The sequence below is a fragment of the Myotis lucifugus genome, unplaced genomic scaffold, assembly GCF_000147115.1.
Source record: "Myotis lucifugus unplaced genomic scaffold, Myoluc2.0 scaffold_85, whole genome shotgun sequence".
Taxonomy (NCBI): Eukaryota; Metazoa; Chordata; class Mammalia; order Chiroptera; family Vespertilionidae; genus Myotis; species Myotis lucifugus.
Genome location: NW_005871133.1, coordinates 3,263,933 through 3,285,128, shown reverse-complemented (window position 1 = coordinate 3,285,128; position 21,196 = coordinate 3,263,933). Strand labels below are relative to the sequence as shown.

The 21,196-nt window shown below is 43.5% G+C and overlaps 1 protein-coding gene across 3 annotated transcripts in view; it reads left to right on the top strand.

Annotated features, from left to right (window-relative positions):
* DCAF5 (DDB1 and CUL4 associated factor 5) overlaps positions 1-19,708 on the top strand; it is an 87,440-nt gene extending 67,732 nt beyond the window's left edge. For all 3 annotated transcript variants that reach the window (XM_023755864.1, XM_014457824.2, XM_014457825.2), the window contains 2 exons: positions 9,482-9,609; positions 15,967-19,708. In XM_023755864.1, coding sequence (XP_023611632.1) covers positions 9,482-9,609; positions 15,967-17,730 — 1,892 coding nt within the window. In that variant the 3' untranslated portion in view covers positions 17,731-19,708. The remainder of the gene's footprint in view (positions 1-9,481; positions 9,610-15,966) is intronic.
* The last annotated feature ends 1,488 nt before the right edge of the window (positions 19,709-21,196 follow it).

Below are 21,196 nucleotides of genomic sequence, written 5' to 3'. Positions count from 1 at the left end.
AACATATCAGGAGTTGGCAGCAGGGGGGAGAGCGCAGAACATGGTGGGCGTCAGGTGTGGCGGGATGATAGAGCAGGTGAGTGGGGGGGCGCCAGACCAAGGCGGGGGTGCCAGTCACTGTCATCGGGGAGAGCCTCTGGGGGTTACTGAAAATTCTTTGCCCCTGCACACCATGGTCTCACCCAGTGCTCGCACCTGCTGCTGGCACTGGCCCCGCTCACAACCGCTGCTGTCACTGGAGCCGCTGTTTGCACCTGCTGCCAGCGCCTGGCGCCAGCCCCAATTACTCTGTGCTGTCAGCGTGTGAGAGCAGCAGCGGCAGGAGCGGGGCAGCTGGCAGACAGGGGACTGGGGCTGTGGCAGAGGGGCCGGGCGGGAGCGTAGAGGATGGGCTAAGACCCGCCCCTGTGCCCACTGCAGCCTCGCAGCCCACAGTTCCTTTCAAGGTGCACAAATTCGTGCACTGGGCCCCTAGTAGATCCATAATTTCCAAAGCATTTTCTCCCTGGTAACTTAAGTATGGACATAATGGATTTGGTAACGTGTGGTGGAGTTGGGTGTCTCTAGAAAATATTCATATTGTCCTCTCCTTCCCATTCCCCTAATTCTTGTTGGAAAGGGCTTAGGGTTTTCACAGATAGTGTTGCTTCCCCTGAGACATGCCTCTACACTAAGACCTTACTGTTTATGGGAAGAAGCAGAATGTAATTGAATTGGTAGGCCTGGGTTTAAATTCCTAATCCATTCATCTTCTAGTTGGAAGTTTTGGGAAAATTATTTAATCTTGCCAAGCTTCTGTTTGTTTGTTTTTTAAATATGTTTTTGGTTTTTCTGTTGTGTGTGTGTTTTTGTGTGGTTGTTTTTTTAGAGAGAGGAAGAGAGAGAGAGAGAGAGAGGAACATTGATGTGAGAGAAACATCGATTGGCTGCCTCCCGACCAGGGATGGAGCCAGCAACCTGGGCATGTGCCCTGACCAGGAATGGAATCGGCAATCTTTCAGTGCATTGAATGATATTCAGCCAATTGAGCCCCACTGGCCAGGGCCAAACTTCTCTTTCTTCATCTATAAAATAAGAATGTTAACAATAACAATAGTAATATCTACCTTCTTAGGGATAAAGAGAGAGAGCCCAATCTGGTATCCAACCCGCCACTTTTTGGTGTATGGAATGACACTCCAACTAAGCCACACTGACCAGGGCTCTTTTTTTTTTTTTTTTTTTTTAATAATTTTTTCCATCATCATTTATCCCACCATACTTTCCTCCACCTCCTCCCCCCTTAATAATTAATAAGAAATAATTGTTATTTCTCATTTAAAAAACTTTCTCCCTTTTAACTTTCTTCTGAAAAACTACTTAGAGACCAAGACATTGTCCTCTAGTGCCCTCCTGAATGGTCAGTTACATTGTTTTTGCATGAAGGTTGCTTTTGACTATGTAGTTTAAGAGGGGAAAAGTTATATGACAAGTTTTTCCCTGAATGGAGGGGGTAAACATGCAGTTTCATTGCCAAGTCACTGCAGCTACCCCCACTGCCAGTAGGCTGATGAAGTAGGCTGGAAATAGCTGTAAATGCATTTTCAGAGGCCTGCCTATGTGTACATGCTGTCTCCTTTTTCTGCACATGCGTTGACTCTCAATGAGTTAGGCCTGGGCACCTGCTTTTTCCCCATGTAATTAGAAGAACAACTGGTTTTAATTGGTACAAGTAGTTGGTTGCAAACACATGTGAAGTACAGATGATGAAAGAAGAACTTAGCCTAATTGACTTTGTGCAATTAAGCATTGCTGTCTATGGGCGCCTTGAGCTTTACTGACAGCACTGCCTGTCCCCATCTGGCTTTTCTTAACTCTTAAGTGGCTCATGATCCCCAGGAGATAGCCACTACTCATTCTGTCTTGTCAGTACCCTGATTGTACTTCTCTTTATGGTTTGAAACTTGGAGACCTTAGGATTGTTCACTCGGGCCTTTTGGAATTGCTAAAAGGATGTTTAGAAAACTCTTTGAGAGATAGCAAAGAAAAGAACTAGTCCCTTTACTCTTATAGCTGTATATTCTTTCCTTTTAAAAAGTTTTAATTAATTTGAGAGAGAGAGAGAGAGAGAGAGAGAGAGAGAGAGAGAGAAACATCGATTGGATGCCTCCCCGTATGCACCCCAACCGGGGATTGAACCCGAAATCTGGGTACATGCTCTGATCAGGAATAGAACCAGAGACCTTTCAGTGCATGGGACAAAACTCAGCCAACTGAGCCACACTGGCCAGAGCTATAACTATAAATTCTTAATTCTACCAGTGGAGTCAGGAATGAAATAGATTGCCTCAACAGGTACTTATCAAACCAAACCTTGGTTCTTGAATATCTCCCATCTCAAACAATTCAGTTCTCAACCAAGTTGTTCATGAAAGAATGTCTCGGTTGTTGAACAACACTTTGGTTCTCTGCCCAACAACACTTTCATGCTGATATGACTCAGTTTACCACTAAACCTTGCATTGTTAACATCTCATGAAATTGTGCTTTGGCTATTTTTTGTGCCTTTGTTGCTGCTTATTATTATTAAACTAGGGGCCCAGTGCATGAATTCATGCACCTTGAAAGGAACTGTGGGCCGCGAGGCTGCAGTAGGCACAGGGGCGGGTCTTAGCCCATACTCCGCGTGCCCGCCCAGCCTCTCCAGCCATGGCCCCCGGTCCCCTGTCTGCCAGCAGCCCTGCTCCTGCTGCTGCCACTCCCATGTGCTGGCAGCGCCAGCCCTGCTCGCACCTGCTGACAGTGTGGAGTGATTGGGGCCGGCGCCAGCAGTGGATGCGAGTAGTGGCTGCTGCCCCAATTGCCCCTCAGGAGCAGAGGAAGGTGGAGAAGCCCCTCAGGGGTGATCAGGGCTGGCAGCCGCTCCTTGCACCCGCTGATGGCGCTGAGCAATCGGGACCGGTGCCGGGCACCGGCACCTGGTGCGAGCAGGGCTGGCCGATGTCCACCATGTTCCGCGCACACCCCCTGATGGTCAACGCACATCATAGCGACTGGTTGTTTGGTTGTTCAGTTGTTCCGGTTGTTCCACCGTTTGGTCTATTTGCATATTAGCCTTTTATTATATAGGATTGTACAATAAGTCATTCTAGATCCTAAGAAGGTTAGTGATAACAGCAAAGTGAAAAGGAAAGATGTGAGAACAACAGTGGAGCTTAAAAAAGAAAAATTTAAAACATAAAGAGGCCATCAAGAGTGCTAATGTTGCCCTAGCCACTTTGCTCAGTGGTTATAGTGTCGGCCCACAAGCTGAAGGTCCCAGATTTGATTCCAGTCAAGGGCACGTACCTCAGTTGCAGGCTTGATCCCTGGCCCTGGTCAGGTGCATGTGGGAGGCAACCAATCAATCTGTCTCTCTCACATTGATGTTTCTATATATATATATCTCCCCCTCCCTTCCACTCTCTTTAAAAATCAATGGAAAAAATATCCTCGGGTAAGGATTAACAACAACAAAAAAAAGAGTGCTGATGTTATGTTGCTAAGGGTGTGAAAGTGCTGATGAAACAACGATCACGAGTAATTGAGAAAGGTTAAAACAGAATCATTTGGGGATCTAGAATGGATTAATCCCATTTACACTATTTCTAATGGGAAAAAAATGATTCAGTTTTTTAGCAAATCACTTCTTGAACAGCCTTCTGGAACAAATTAAGTTCAAGAACTGAGGTTCCACTATGATAGCTTCAGCCCTCTCCTTCAAGCCTTGTTCCAGAGAAAATGATGAGGGCATTTATTTCAATTTGTTTATTTATTGAGTATCCTTATATAAGACATTATATTATGCAAAGCCCTTTGAGCAATTGAAAGATAAACACTTTCTTGCCCTTAAAGAACTTCCAATCTGAGGGGGATGAAAAGGGGTATGTATGTATGGTACTCTAAATTTAAAAATGAGTTCCAAGGCCCATAAAAAGGATGATTAAGGAGGGCTTGAAGAGATTGTGGGTATCAGTAAAATTTCCATGGGATTAGCATTTCAGAGGACCATGAAGGATAGGTAGGATTTTAGTCCCTTTATTTCTCTGCTCTTACCATAGTTAAAATACTTTAAAGAAAGAAAGGAAGAAAATGAAACATTCAAAACTGACAGCAGGAAGAAGGAGAAAGAGGAACACTTGGACAATCCACATGTTGGATGATGGAGCCCACTAATAGAGACTGCATTTTTCCCTGCATGCTTATATCCCATGGTCTAATACATTCACATCTTTTCATTCATTTATCAAATATTTACTGAAAACCTATTATATGATCAGCACCATTTTATAGGCTTGGAGTACAACAGAGGAACAAAAGAGCCCTGCCAACATGTAGCTTACATTCTAGAGGGGAAAGCAGACAATGAACAACAGACACAATAAATTATATACTATGTTTAAAAAGTTAGAAGTACCATGGAAAAGGAAAAGTAGAGCAGAATAAGGGGGACAGGAAGTGGTATTGGGGGAGGGGGATCAGGGAAATGCAGTTTTTGATAGGATATTTCGTATAAGCCCCATGGAGAAAATCACATTTGAGCAAATCCTCAAAGTGGTGAGGGAGTTAGCCATGCAGAAATCTGGGGGAAGAACATTTCAGGTAAAATCAGTGCAAAGGTTCTAAAGTTAAAATGTGCCTGGTGTGTATGAGAAACAGCAAGGAAATCAATGTGTTGAAGCAGAGCGAGGGAGGGGGGAGAGTATGTAGGGGTTGAAGTCATAGAGGTAAGTGGGACACAGGGTGTCTAGTCATGGGTTCTTATTGTGAGTGAAATAGAGAGCCATTAGAGAATTCTGAGCAGAGGAATGACATGATCCGACTTATTTTAACAGGATCACTCTAGTTACTGAGTTGAACGAGGCTGCCAACCATAGAAATGAGAACTAGCAAGAGTGTCATATTATATAGTTGTGTGGTGATAGTGGCATGAACCGAGGCAATAGGGTTGTAATCTAGATATACTATGAAGGTAAAACCCTCAGAATTTCCTGATGGACTAGATTGGGGAAGATGGGGAGCAGTGTCCTGTTCTGTAGCCCCAAGTGCCATTGAGGACCACTTTGTAGCATGATTGATAAGTTGCTGTTAGACTAAGGCATCAAAAAAACATGACCAGGTTGCTTTTAGCTTTGAGTTGAAAGCATAGTCATTCTTGGAGGACTTTGTTGAAGCAAATTAAATTGACAAAAAGAGAAGTAACAAGTTAGTGGGAAATGAGAGTGGTGTCCCTGACCCTTGAGGAGCCTGAGGGACAAGTCTCTGGCTGAATGTTGTGAAAAGAGGAGCATAGGGAAAGAAGGGGAGGGAAATGAGGACCTATACACTTGGAGCCTTCTAAGGAGCCTTCTCTTCTCTAGGGGAACATTTGGCCTTGGCATTTTAGAAAGGTCTTTTTCAGAGTTCTAAGCAAGGGGTCATCTCTGAGTCCCTTTGTGTTTCCTAAATCCCCTAAGGTAGTGAGTGAGTCACTGATGTTGGAATCTTATGAGATGGCCCAATTATTTTATTTTCTGAGGTTTTAGAGTCAAGTGATTTATAGCCTTCCCCACCTCCCTATTATCTCTACTGAACCAAAGGAAAGATGGAAATAAGGGAACTTTGGCCTTGACTTATTAAAGAGACCTACAAAGTGGTGCTAACATGTTTGGTTGAGCTGGCCAAACTGATGCACCAGAGAAATGACCATCGGTTTGTACAGAACTGTACAAATAAATGACAGCTCAAGGATGAGTGCCATTTTTCCTGGGTGTGTCCTAATTTATTCATTGGTACCCATTATTAATGATTAGGTCATGGCTTCATTTGGTAACCATGGGTGAGGTTGATCCTCACCAGGCCCCTGACCTATAGTCTAGAGATGACCCTCAGGGGAGTATATAGGTCATGTAGTTGTTGGAAGAAATAATCTCTGCCTAGCTCCTTTCAAATTGATCCATCTAATGATGGGCAGGGTCTGGCTAAGTAATGGAGGAGAGGGAGACCCCAGCATTCTTACTGATGCTGGTATTTTTACTTTAGCCATTTCAGAATAAAGAAATCTTACCTATCTGAATTACTCAATCTCCAGAACTGATAAAAATTTATTCTCTAAAAATCATTGTATCTAACTATATAGTAGCAGCTGTAGCCAATCACTTGAAACCTGGAAACCAGAAAAGAAACTATAGAGAACCTTTCTGAAGCCCTTTCATTGCTATGACTCTGTGTACATAGCTTTGGTTTACCTTAAACAAATGGAAGCAATAATTCTTTCTGTAGCTGTTTACACTATCAGTCTCTTGGTCTATTGGCTTCCTCCTCTTTTTCAGACTTCCTAGGTATCAGTTTGGATGGAAAGAAGAGAGAAGACTTCATATTAAAATTGCTACCAAGAGAGAAACCAGATGAGGTTACAGTGCACGAAAGAGTAATAGAAACGGGTTTTCCGTGGTCCGGAATTTTCAAGCATTGATACCCCATTTAAATTCAGGCCTTAAAATGAAAACCAGCCCTGGCTAGTGTGGCTCAGTTGGTTGGGTGTTACCCTGTGCACCAAAAGGTTGTTGGTTCAATCCCTGGTCAGGAGGCAGCCAATTGATGTTTCTTTTTGTTTTGTTTTTTTTGTTTGTTTTATTGCTTAAAGTATTACAAAGAGTATTACATATGTCTCCTTTTTTTTTTCTCCCCTTGACCTTCCCCTAGCCTCCCATACCCCCCAGTGTCTTGTGTCCATTGGTTATGCTTATATGCATGCATACAAGTCCTTCGGTTGATCTCTTACCCACGCCCCCCAACCCTCCCCGGCCTTCCTGCTATAGTTTGACAGTCTGTTCGATGTTGCTCTGTATCTATTTTTGTTCATCAGTTTGTAATGGTCTTAATTATCCATAAATGAGTGAGATCATGTGGTATTTTTCTTTCATTGACTGGCTTATTTCACTTAGCATAATGCTCTCCAGTTCCATCCATGCTGTTACAAATGGTAAGAATTCCTTCTTTTTTACAGCAACATAGTATTCCATTGTGTAGATGTACCACAGTTTTCTAATCCATTCATCTGCTGATGGGCACTTAGGCTGTTTCCAGATCTTAGCTATGGTAAATTGTGCTGCTATGAACATAGGGGTGCATATATCCTTTCTGATTGGTGTTTCTGTTTTCTTGGGATATATTCCTAGAAGTGGCATCACTGGGTCAAATGGGAGTTCCATTTTTAACTTTTTGAGGAAACTCCGCCAATTGATGTTTCGCTTTCACATCAATGTTTCTCTCTCTCTCCCTCTCCCTTCCTCTCTCTCTCAAAAAAGAAAAAAAGAAAAAGAAAACCAATCTATAAGATAAAGATTTAGAAAGATTTGGAAATCAGTTTTGAGCTTCTTACTTCATTCCTATTCAAATCCTTTCATTTCTCAAAGGCTACCAATATGGTGGAAAGGTAGTAGATTAGGCATTATAGCCAAATTGACTCTGATTCAAATCCTGACTCTGCCATTTACTAGCTGTATGACTTGGAAGAAGTCACTTAAATTCTCTGAGTTACTTCAGTTCCTTTTCTTGGAGGCACTTTAATCCCTTGTAGGATTAAACAAGAGATTGGTACTAGGTTTAACCTGAAATTTCTTTGCTAGTGACCATCCCCATGGGGGTATAGATAGGAGTAGGATGTTGTTAAACATAGAATTCAGAAGAGACCGTGAGCAGGAATGCTATTTGTTGAATCAACCTCATATAGAACAAAATTAGACTTGAAGGAACTCCTTGGTGGTGGTGAGATTCCTGTATTGAGACAACTGTTTTAGATTCCTTTTATTTTGAGTAGATTCAGGTTACTTTTCCCTCCCATTACTCTAGCCTAGGAACGCAGGGCACTGAGGCTGTCTAGGGGATTCCGTCGTGGCATCCTACTTTGGTGCTTTACCTTTTCTGATCCTGCTTTTCTTCATAAAATCATAACAGTTCTATGTCTAGTCACTCTTTTCCTTTATGGTTTATTAGCAAATTTGATGTTAGGCTGAGATATGAATAGCTTTAAATGTATTATCCATCCTGGACAATTTAAATATTAGTAATGTCAAGTATGTGGCAGGGGGATTAGGCAAAGGATATTTTTGTCACCCACCAAGTAGAGGAAGCACCTAGTACTGTATAAGTTGGCACTGTGAAGGGACAGATCAGTACAGTCTGAGACATTGATGTTATAAAAAATATATATTTACATGGCAATAAAGAGGAATATCTTCCATGAGGCAAAAGAGTTGTTGTATCGGGATGCCAAAAGCAGAGGACCCCCTTCCCCAGAGCCAGAATGTTTCTAGAGAAGTGATGTTTTAGTCATATTCCTTCCAAACACCGAAACAGTACATGTTTGGAATGATATTTGAGCAAGATGGAATTGTGAGCGCGATGATGTGGAATGTCGAGCCAAAACTAGACCACTAGGGTATAGTTTCTAGGGTATGCCATGCTCCTGGTAGAGACTAAGAAGGTATTTATTGCTGAGGTAAGTGAACACTCATTTGTCTGTGTCTGAATGCATCATATTTGCCAGTTTGTTAGGGTCACAGGTTGGCCTGTGTGTACTGAGCTGTTGTTGACGGTTGCTCAGAAGCAACCTTGCTCAGGACTTGGGTGTATGTGTTCTGTGTGACTGTGATGTCCTGACCAGTGAGGTTGAACCTTTGGGATTATCCCAAGTTCATAAATGATGACATATTCATTTGTGGTGCAAGTTCCAGGCCTCTGGTACTTTTCTCAGCCATTGAAGAAAAAAGTTTATGGGATGGTCTTTAAAGTACAGCTTTCTATCGTGGCCTCTTGATTCTAATCCATACGTGGTGTCTTTAAGGCCCACACACTTTAATTCAGATTCTCAAAACTTGGGCTCTGCTTATTATGAAAGTGACCCAAATCTCCTCTCTTTATCCTTAGTTCTTCTCTTCTACCAGGGTAAAAAAAAAAAGTATATCTTCCATTATTTCCCAGTGGTTTTATATATTTGTTTGTTTTGTTTACTATCTGCATCATAGAAATTGAGGGCAAATGGACCAGAAATGTTTTTGTGCATTTGAATAATTACATGCTTCTGGTTCTGCTTGTCCCTGGCTCAGCTGCCTAACTGTTCCCAAGCAGTTCCGTCTCATTTTGCTCATGACTGACTTTTTCTAAAGTAACACTTGGATGCTATCTTGGTATCAAAAAACTTATGAAATGTTTTAAGTGGATGTAGCTTCATTGACAATGGAATTACAGTGGGTGGGCGTGGGCAATGCTTAAAGGCTAAATAAAGGCTCTTGGTAAGAGCACATATGCTGAGAGATATTTCATCTTCCCTCTTCCCATAGCAACTTTATCTGTAAGATTAAGCTATCTGCTGGTGGAATAGTTAATAAAGAAACTCGAATCCAATTCAGAGCTGTTGCCTGCCATTACTGGAACATATATACTTTCCTCATTTGATTTTTGTTTCCTTCTGTCTTCCCAGGTGGCATTGGTAGAGTGGTCAATGGAGCCTTCATGGTGCTGAAAGGGCATCGGTCTATTGTTAACCAGGTCCGATTTAACCCCCACACCTACATGATCTGCTCTTCTGGTGTAGAAAAGATTATCAAGGTGAGGCACCTTCCTATTCTGTCCTTTTAGAGAAATTATTACAATTCACAGTTGGAAGAAATGTATGTAGGACCTCATATCTAAACATACTAACAGTCTATTAAAATTCTCAATTATTTTGGCATACTACAAAATATTGACAAATTGATTTTAAAAAGAGTGATTTAAAACTTAACTCCTTTCAGGACCTTCTTTTTTTTTTTTTTTTTTTTAAGATAAGGAACAATGTATTGTCATTTATTCAAATACTAGAGGCCCAGTGCACGAATTTGTGCACTGGTGGGATCCCTTGGCCTGGCCAGCAATTGGGCGATCAGGGTGTCTTGCCCAGTTTGTAGGGAGGGACCGTGGGAGGTTGGTTGGCTGACCCCATTGGGGCCATTGGGGCCAGCGGGGGGGAGGGACCACGGGAGGTTGTCTGGCCGTGGGAGGTTGGCTGTGGGAGCGCACTGATCACCAGGGGGCAGCTCCTGCATTGAGCGTCTGCCCTCTGGTGGTCAGTGCACATCATAGCAACCGGTCAACCGGTCTTAATGGTCGCTGAGGCTTTTATATACATAGATATTGATGTATTAACTCACAAGATATTCACTTAGAGGCTTTTGTAAAGAACTGGGTTTTGAAAAGCATCAATAGAAAACAGAAGAATTGTTTCTTCCTCATGGTCAGAAGAGGTAAATTTACGAAATGTGCAGTGTCTCTCTTTTGGACACATGATAAACCCTGGCAGATACTTTATGCAACTTCAAGAAACAGAAATTGCTTGCCTTCCTGTCCTTGAAGCTCTATAGATAGCCAGGCCTAGGGAGCACCCTCTTGCAGCTTCTGGAGGTTGCCAACATTCCTTCACTTGTGGCCACATCACACTACGGTCAATATCTTCAGATCTCTCTCTGCTCTGTCGTTATATCACCTTCTCTTTTGTGTCTCAAGACCATTTTTAAAATAGTCACTAGGCTTTGAAACTATCTGTATGCTGCAACATTTCCAGTGGCCTTCGATCTTGAGTCTGATGAATTCTGATTTCTAAACCCCATCTGGAGGTTAAGAAGCCACCATCCCGCCCTGACCAGTTTGGCTCAGTGGATAGAACGTCAGCCTGTGGACTGAAAGGTCACAGGTTCAATTCCGGTCAAGGCCATGTACCTTGGTTGTGGGCACATCCCCAGGAGGGGGTGTGCTGGAGGCAGCTGATCGATGTTTCTCTCTCATCGATCTTTCTAACTCTCTATCCCTCTTCCTTCCTCTCTTTAAAAAAAAGTCAATAAAATATATTTAAAATAAAAAAAAAAAGAAGAAGCCACCATCCCCTTAGTTCAGTGGTTCTCAACCTTCCTAATGCCGCGACCCTTTAATAAAGTTCCTCCTGTTGTGGTGACCCCCAATTTCATTGTTACAAATTGAACATAATTAAAGCATAGTGATTAATCACAAAAACAATATGTAATTATATATGTGGTTTCCGATGGTCTTAGGTGACCCCTGTGAAAGGGTTGTTCAACCCCCAAAGGGTCGCGACCCACAGGTTGAGAACCGCTGTTTTATGGGGAAAGTAAAACTTGATTTGTGTTGATTTGGTAGTTTTCATTTTGTTTTGCTCTTTTAAAAAAGCATCTAAAATTAAACCAAGTTATATCTGAGGCAAGGAAAGCTATCAGAGATACAATGTTGGAGTTTCAGTCAATATGCTTATTTGTCCTTATTCCAGCTTCTTGTATTTAGATTTTGTTGGTCCTGTGACTTTCATGATTGCATGAATTTCCCCATAGGGCTAGAACAGGATTTATAGATCATTTTTATTGACTTTTTCTTTTTACAGATGATGATGTTTATGATATAAATTAACTGGTTGAGATTAATTACACAGCTACTTAATGGTAAAGCTAGGATAGAGCCCTGTTCTTTGTTCTTCCCAGAGCACTGCCACACTTACCATGCTAGTGGGAAGAGGGCAAGCTGATGTCCTGCTGCACTTGATCATCTCAGTAGTCCTTGACTTGGGCAGTCATTGAATTGGCCTTGTCCCTTGCATTACTGTCCTTTCTCCTTTGGCCTATGACTAATGGGTTGGCATGCCCTCTCCAGGTCTGTTGACGTCATTGTTTTTCTCAGAGAGCTCTGCTTGGGCATCTCCTTTAGAAGAAAATTTCCTGCGTGACTATACAATCTGGGATGCTTCTGTGCTGAGTCTCCCCAATTACTATTTAGTCAACTGGAATCCTTACCCTAAAGGTCATAGGTTGGAAACTAGCCAAGCTCTCAAGGGAGAAAGAGAAGAAAATGTTTTCTCTGTGAGGTTATCCAGACTAAACGATAGCGCTTACTGCTTCTAGGTTCCAGTAGGGTCTGAATCCTGTCCCACCAGGAGGCACGTTAAGCCATTTGAAACCTTAAGTCAGTTGGTACCCTCAAGCAGCTTTTTGAGTCTGTCTCCCATCTGTCAAGTGAAAACGCTAACCATGAAATGTCACCCAGGAGAGCCTGTGAATGACCTGTGCCTATCAATTTCTCACTGTTTTAATAAATGTCACTTTCCTACTTGCTGTTTCTGAGAGGGTCAGTGGCTCCAAGAACATCATCCCACCATGCTCTACTCCAGCCTGACTCCTGCTTTTCTCTCTCTCCACTTTATCCCACCTTCTCCCTGTTTGTCTTCACTGCTGCCTTTCTAGCCCAGAGGAGAAGAATCCCTGTTGTCAGGGCCAGCCTTTTCTCACCCATAACAGGTTTTCTGTCCTCCTGAATGTTCACATTTAGCAAAAGAGGGGTCTATTTTGTAGTTAAACACAAGCAGGGGCAAGATGGGGCAAATAATATTTAAAAAAAAATTTTTTTTTTTTCAGAGAGGAAGGGGGAGCGAGAGAGATATATAAACATCAATGATGAGAGAGAATCATTTATCAGCTGCCTCCTGCATGCTCCCTACTGGGGATCGAGCCCCCAACCTGGGCATGTGCCCTGACTGGGAATCAAACTGTGACCTCCTAGTTCATAGGTCAACGCTCAGTCACTGAGCCACACCAGCAGGGCAAAAACTGACTCTTTTTTTTTTTTTTCTCAAAGACCAATATTTTTTCACCCCATATGTGTAATATAACTATTGTGTATCATTTGTGCTAGGCCCTATAGGGAACACAAAGGTAAAGAAAGGTAATGCAAGTCCCCTAGGAATTGATGACCTGGTATGAGAGACAAGAAATAAAGATAATGGGAAATGCAATAGGTATACAAGAGACATTAAAAAGTGCTGTGGGAGGAAAGAGATATTTTTTCCCATATGGGGGAAATCTCAGTTTATGTAATATTTGAACTAGATTTTGAAGAATAAACACTGCAAAAAAAGAACAGGCGTAATATTGGAAGAACATTCTAAATGGAGGGAATGGATATTTAATTACTTCATTGAATCAACAAATATTTATTGATCACCTACTGTGTTCCAAGCATTGTGCTTATGAATAAATGCTCAGAAGCAGCAAAGTGTAGGACCGGTTTAGGCCAAAATGATAATATTTGGCCAAAGTGAAGAGCACAAGAAGGGAGGACTAAGATATAAGGCTGGGAAGGTAGGCTGGAGGTGGGCCAGATTAAAGAATGTGGAGAACATTTGAAAAAGAATTGAACTGTATCCTTTTCATTGGCAGCCTCTTGAGCTAAACTTTTCACTGGACTTGGAAAGAGAGAGCTGCTCATCCCTCTTCCTTTTCTCATGAGCCTTGCCCTATGAGGAGGCATGTCTAGCTACCTTTCATATGTCACAGGAAGTTGTATTTTCATTTTTCACTTTCACTGTAAAAAAATAAACAATTTCACAAATGCTTGAAATTTATATTATGGATGATAGAGGACTAAGATAATAGGGACCATCAGTATTCTTGTGTTCAAAAGTCTCTTTGAGGATGAGTCTGAAACTTTCTGATTGAGGCATTCAGCTGCTAAATGAAAGAAAGCACATTTATTGGTGTTTTGGTATGGACTATAGAAATGATTCTTATTTCTACAGCTGAGAAAAAGGACTTAATACAGAACAGGGTGAAGTCATTTGCACAGGGACATGCAATGGGGCTGGGGTTCCTATCTTCTACCTGCTCCAGCAGCTCTGTGCTTCAAGTCTCCTGAGGCTAGAAAACTGGCTGTCTATGAATCTTAGGATTGGGTAATACATCTATTCACTGCTTAGATGAGGGAGCTGAGCTTCACCCAAGGTCACCAGCTAAGTAGGAGCTGAGTGAAAACCCACACTCAAGTCTCCTGCCTCCTGTTCCATTACTCCAAGCTTCAGGAATGAAAGTCTGCCTCAGCTTAATGTATTCCAGAGTCCAAATAAAAGCTGACTTTCAGTGTTTTGGTTTTTATTCCTTACATGAAGACGTAGGGCTCTGGGTAGTAGATTAGAACCTCAAAACTAGCTTATTGGCTAGTTAGACCAGCATCTTGCTATTAATATTTTGTGCTTCTGTTAACAAATTCTGAGTTTCTGTGAAGTACATGTAGATTTGGCTTCATGTTTGACCACATGGTTGGTAACATTTCACCATTTTTTAAACTGGGGAAGTGTGAGATTTGGTCCAGAATATAGTGTAGAACCACAAAACATCCTAAGGGTTTTGCCTTTAGGACCCCTCATTTTCCTTTCTAAGCCACAAACTTCTATTCCTTTGGACATCTGTTCTCAGAGATAATCATTTATCGTTTGAGCCTGTTGCTGAAGGCCCTGTTTAAATGTTTCTCAAACGTTGAATCTCAAAAAGGATTTGAGACTCTTTAGATATATCTGTTATTTTCTGCTACTTATTTTCTACTGACTATATTCTAGTGTTTCTTAAAAGTTGGTTCCCCTCCACTTGCTCATTCCTTGAGTGCTTGTTAAACATTCAGAACCCTGACACCTCCCCATGACTTATTGAATCAGAATCTTTAAAGGTGGGTGGGGCTCAGGAGTCAATGTTATAATTATTCTTCAGGTGATTCTTGTGCAACTCCAGAGTTTGAGAACCACTGTATTCAAACTCCCCTGGGTGAGATTATGTAGCTGGAGCGGGGAGAACACCTGAGGAGTTGTAGGCAGGGCACAAGTTGGAGGAGGAATGAATCTGAATTGGGAATTGGTAGAGAGCTAACCTAGAAGGTTTCTTCAGCCCCTCTTGCAGTGGGGATCCTCCAAAGAAGCGCTACCAATCAGGAGTTCAAGTAAAGCACGGAGGGAACAGGCTTCAGTAAATTTATGGAGGCAAATTTGGCTTTGGATAGCTTTGGGGAAATGAAGCCATTGTCTTGACAGCATAGGGAATGAGGAGCCACTGTTTTCTGGGTTGGGTGCCATCTAAAGATAGACACCAGCCTGTCAGGCAAGAAAATCGCCTGGAATTTTATCTGAGTTGCCATGGCTACTAGCTGATCTAACCAAGCTTCTTTGTGCTGCTCCGTGGACCAGTCTGGCAGTCAGGTGAAGCTAATTGTCCTCATTTGCAGTGACAGCTTAATTTACCTCGAACTTGATTTTTGCATAATTTATTCAACTTGTAAAGTTGGGCCTTTGCATTCAGACAGACCTGAGTTTGAATCCTAGTTTAGCCACATTTTAGCTATGAATCCATGTTTCTGACCATGGAGTGGAGGGATGTTAAGGGATGGGGCTGCAGTCTTGGGGTGAGGGGTGCCCTATCTATTCCTGCAGTAACAAGAGTTGAGGAGCAAGCCAGCAACTCCCTGGTTAAGAGAACCCAGTTTCCTGGGTAACTAATGCCTGCATGTCCAAGAGGGAAGTGCAATGTAGGCAGTTGGCTCTTCTCATCAAGCTCCAGAAGCAATTCCCATTAGTTAAAAATAGAAATGTTGCAGTTGGAGGGAAGTGGAGTTAGAGGCTAAAATATTAACTGTCACAGAGGACTAACTGCTGGGTCTGTTTCGCTTCGGCAAAGTGGTGCCTCTGTGCACAGCTTCAGTCTTCTGAGAGTTTTGAACACATTGGCCAATCTTTAAATCCTCTATCCTCTGAGATTATGAAGGGTAGTATTATAATTTTCATTCTAATAGAGGGAGGAGGTGAAAGGGGCAGGTGGGTTTTGGGGGAGGTGGTGGGTGATTATCCTGGGCCTAGAGACAGGACTTAGGTCTCGTGACTAATGCTGCGGCCTAGACCAGGCTTTTTCCCACGTCTGACGTTAGAAGCCTCGGTTTTCATATGTGCCCAATATAATCCAGTCTGATAAAGACTATTTTTAAAGTTGGTTGACAAGTCCTGGCTAAATGACAGGAAGGATCTGAGAAAGCTCTGCCTTGGTGTTCTCTGTTGCCACCAGGTTTAGAATACTTTCCAATCAGCCCTCCTTGGTCTTGTTTTCACCTTCTGTGCAGATCTGGAGCCCGTACAAGCAGCCAGGATGTACCGGAGACCTTGATGGTCGGATTGAGGATGATTCCCGCTGCCTCTACACCCACGAAGAGTATATCAGCCTCGTGCTGAACAGTGGGAGTGGCCTGTCGCACGACTACGCCAACCAGTCTGTGCAGGAGGACCCCCGGATGATGGCCTTCTTTGACTCGCTGGTGCGCCGCGAGATCGAGGGCTGGAGCTCTGACTCCGACAGTGACCTGAGCGAGAGCACCATTCTCCAGCTGCACGCGGGGGTCAGCGAGCGCTCAGGCTATACCGACTCCGAGTCCTCGGCCTCGCTGCCCCGCTCCCCGCCACCTACAGTGGACGAGTCTGCAGACAGCGCCTTCCACCTGGGGCCCCTGCGGGTCACCACCTCGAACGCAGTAGCCGCAACTCCTCCGCCACCCGCTTGCGAGGATGCAACTTCCCGCCAGCAGCGCCTGTCGTCTCTGCGGCGCTACCAGGACAAACGCCTCCTGGCGCTCTCCAATGAGTCGGACTCTGAAGAAAATGCCTGTGAGGTTGAACTGGACACGGATCTCTTCCCCCGGCCTCGGTCTCCCAGCCCCGAAGATGAGTCCAGCAGCTCTAGCAGCTCTAGTAGCTCTGAGGACGAGGAGGAACTGAATGAACGCCGAACGTCCACCCGGCAGCGGAATGCCATGCGGCGCCGGCAAAAGGCGCCCCGAGAAGAGAAGCCCAGCGCCCCACCCAAGCCCGCCAACACCTACATTGGAGAAGACAACTATGATTATCCCCAGATCAAAGTGGATGACCTCTCCTCCTCCCCCACCTCCTCTCCTGAGCGGAGCACTTCCGCTCTGGAGATGCAGCCAGGCCGGGCATCACCAACTTCAGACATTGAGTCGGTGGAGCGCAAGATTTATAAAGCTTACAAGTGGCTCCGCTACTCCTATATCTCCTACTCAAATAAGGATGGAGAGAGCTCCCTGGTGTCTGAGGAAGCAGACGAAGGGAGAGCGGGAACCAGCCATAAGGACAGCCCAGGCCCTTCCTCCAGTAAGGAAACCTGTCTAAACACCTTGGGGGCCCAAAGGAGCCAGGACCTACCCCCTGAAGGCCGCAGCAAGGATGCTTTAAAAGAAGGGACTTCTGCTAAAAATCCCAGCATTGCCCCAGGCCATGAGCACAGTGGCCACTCTTGGGCAGAGGCACCAGAGGACACCGCTCAGGACACTAACAATAGTGGCTCCGTAGAACACTCTTTTGAAACCAAGAAGCTCAATGGAAAGGCTCTGAGCAAGGCCCTGAGCAGCCGGGCCGAGGAGCCGCCTTCTCCTCCTGTCCCCAAGGCATCTGGCTCTACTCTCAACAGTGAGTCTGGCAACTGTCCCAGGACCCAATCTGACGACAGTGAAGAGAGAAGCCTCGAAACCATCTGTGCCAACCACAATAATGGACGCTTACACCCTCGCCCCCCTCACCCTCACAACAATGGACAGAACTTTGGGGAGCTGGAAGCAGTGGCCTGCTCTTCTCCAGGACATTCAGACAATGACCATAACTTGTCCTTCACAGGGGGACTCCTACACAAAGATTGTTGTGGGTCTGAAATGGCCTGTGAGACCCCCAGTGCTGGAATGAGAGAGGACCCCACTGACTCCCCAGGCATAGACAGCAGCAGGGCTGTTCATGGCCATGGTGGCCTCAAAAGGCACCGAGTCGAATTGGAAGATACAGATTCAGAGAATTCCTCCTCAGAGAAGAAACTAAAAACATGATATATACAAAGGGAAAACAAAAAGCTACAAAAAGGAGCTTTACAAAAAAATTTTTAATCCTGTTTAGTGAATACAGAGGAAAGGAAAAAAAGTATTAAAGGCACATAAAACCAGGGCCTGAATTTTGTGTCTGATGCTGCTCCCTTCTATTCAACAATGGGTCTGATGTTTAGTTGTCCATTGGCTTGTGCTGTGCTAAGAAAGGGAAAAAATCCAAGTGACTCCTTTCTAGTAAAACTTGAGCATAGTGTACCTGTGCAGATTAGATTCCGTCAAAGTAAACCCTTGTTGAGACGTTTGATTTGTTCTTGTGTGTGTGTACACTGGTACGCGTGAACTCATTGTTTCAGACTTATCCTTAGTTCTCCATCAGAAAAGGATCTATGGATCTGTGTTTTTTTGCCATCTCACCTTGTTTACATGCCATAGGTGTTCTGGTCTTAACGATGAGTACCTGCTAAGTCAGGTTGTGCCACCAGTGAGTAGTGGATTTGTGCTGAAAGACTAGGGAGGAGAATAGAGACAGACCTTCAGCCCATTGGCTGTGCTGGAAAGGAAAGCATGGTTCCTTTTTAAAGAAATCTTCCATGTTTTCTCTCAGTAGCACTTCTACATTGCGCATTTAACATAGACGTACTAAAAGTGAAGCATTTTTAATGCTAATAAGAGGTTAGCACTTAAGATCGGATTCAAGAAGAACATAGATCTCTGATAAATTTCACTGATTACAAATTGAGTGATGCTGCAACACATACTATATGGAGGCCATAAAATATAACTAGTTGTGGGTAACACTTTAACCAGTTAGATACTTAGTTCTAAGAGACACTCAGAAGGCCGGCAGGCGCTTCCTTGGCCCTATGGGATGGTGTCTAGGCATATTGAAAGAAGGGGGAAAGATAGCTGTCAAGAACTTTGTGCTCAAACTACTAAAGTGGATGTTATATGTGTGTTAAAAAGTGTAGTAAAGAGCAGAGTGTGGTACTATATTAATTTAATTCAACCCAAAATGATTGGTGAGAATTGGTGGGCCTAGCGTCTTCCCCCAGGCTTGCAATTGACAGAGGCTGTGGTGTTCTGACTAGATCTTGCAGAGCAGTGGACATCTTGAAGTAACAGATTCGTATTACGTAGGTCTGTTAGGAGGCAGTGTGTGTGGAGAGAGGAGTCACTGGTTTAAGACTCTTGGCTCCTAGAAGAGACTCTGTTTCATTGAGGTACATACAGATTGAGAGGGGAAAAGACCAAGAGATTTTCAGCATTGCAATGGTAGTTACAGTCACTTGGTTATCAATGAAGGGTTGTGCAAGACAGGAAGGACTAAGGATGACCAGATATCTTATTGTCATAGATGTCATGAAAAGGCAGGAGAATAGTGGCAAGAAATGAGGAAGAGAGAGAGGAGAACACAATCACTTTCTTGGGCACAAAGGTGCTAGACAACTAGGAGCCCAGTCAGCATTGGTGTAGGCGAGAACCAATGTGTGACTGGTGTGGCCTCACTGATCCTTTTAGAGAAGGACCTGCCCTACTGGAACTGGGACCAACGGGAGAAAACCTATGCAGGATGAAGACTCGGATGGATTTAGGCACTGGGGGAAGAGGGGTTATTTATAAATAGAAGGTTGTTGGTTAAGCCAAAAGGAGATAGCTTGCTAAGCTTTGTGAAAGGAAAGATGTGCCTGGTCTGTGTGATGTGACTTGGGAGTGAAAACTGTCTTAGGAGAAGGAGCTGAAGGAGTGTGAGTAGCAGTGGGGATGCTTACAATTTAACAATTGTAATCTCACTGGGGGAATAAAAATGGTTCTGTAACCATTAGAATTGCTTTGGATTTGTAATCAAAATGGTTTTATGATTTGTCTTTGACTATTCACAGATAATTGTAAATTCTGGTTTTATAAACCCAAGTCATTTTACATTTGCTTTTCCAAAATTTATTAAATTGGAATTTTTTAATCCTTTATATACTAAAAAAGATATAATCATTCACTGTGTGTTTCTCTTCCCCTTCCTAGTCAGCATACCTAATCTTTTTGTTTTATTTAATCAGTAGGTATCCTTTTCTGACTTCTCTGATAATCCACATATCTTCCTGGGGAATAAAGAAGTGGTTCAAGTTCCCTTGTGAACTAGCCACTTGGAAGTTACTGTTCCCAAATGCAGAATTTGGTCTTTTCATGTTAAAAAGCCTTCATCTCATTTGGGTACTCAAAAGAGAAGTCAAAGTTTATTCTGGTTCAACTTTAGTATCCAAGAAAGATCCTTTTTTAGTAAGGATGCCTTTCATCCTTGGGAGAGACTCTTCCCAGCACCCCAGGGTCAGCGTGCCAGGAGATAGGCCCTCAGGATATCCACCGGAGCAGGAGAAATGCTTGTCTCTGTGGCCACTCCACTCTCATTTCTAGAAATCTGTCTGTGACTGTGGTCCTGGAAGCCTGGCTGGAACCACTTCCAGGATCCCTTTGCCCAAACCCCTAACTTAGGGCCAATAGTATAGAGCAGTGGTTCTCAACCTTGGCTGCACATTAGAATCACCTGGGAATCTTTTTAAATCCTGATTTCTGGGCCTCATCCTCCGGAAATTCTGTTTCTTTGTTATGTGGTGGGGCCAGTAACAAAGAAACAATTTCCGGAGGATGAGGCCCAGAAATCAGGATTTTAAAAAGATTCCCAGGTGATTCTAATGTGCAGCCAAGGTTGAGAACCACTGGTATAGAGGCTCCAACTTGGGAGGCATGTTTAATCTCCAGATTCTTCCAGGAGAGGTCTTTTTACCAGCAGGACTGTGGCACTGATTAGATCAAGAGCTATTCAAAAGTGCCTCATGTCTTTTTCTGCATCCTATACATAAAATTTTAAGTGGCTGGTCCAGATATATAAAACTATTTCTCTCCACTTTATTTTTCACCTGGTTTTGTGATTCCTGTGTCTGTAGGACAGCAAGTAAATGAGTAGTTGGCTTGGGGCAAACGAAGGTTGCTACTGTGCTTGGTTTTCTAAGCCGGAGTCCCGTTTGTCAAGGTGCCTTCCTCTGCTGAAGCCTTACCTCCGCACAAGCCCACCTCTCCCAGCAGCGCTAACTCTTCTTCTGTGTATATGCAAATAAACCTATTATTCACTTCTCATGGCTTCCTCTTCTCTTCCAAGGGAGACTAGGTTTCTTAGACATCCCTCTTCTTACATTTCTTTCCTGGTTTAATTCTTGCCTAGTTGGAAACTTGATTCAAAGCTACACTGAAGACCAGAAGAAAATTGGCCAATGGTCACTGTCACTTCTAGGTATTGGGACAAATGTCACATCTGAACAACAAAGTGTAGGATACACAGAGGTATCTACTTGGTCTGGAATTGACCCTTTTATCAGTTGGAACTGAGTGAGTGAGGCAGTAAAGCAACATTATAAACAGCCCCCAAAGAAATGTTTCTGATGTTTCCAAATATCAGATTGCTTTTCCTGCCCTGTCT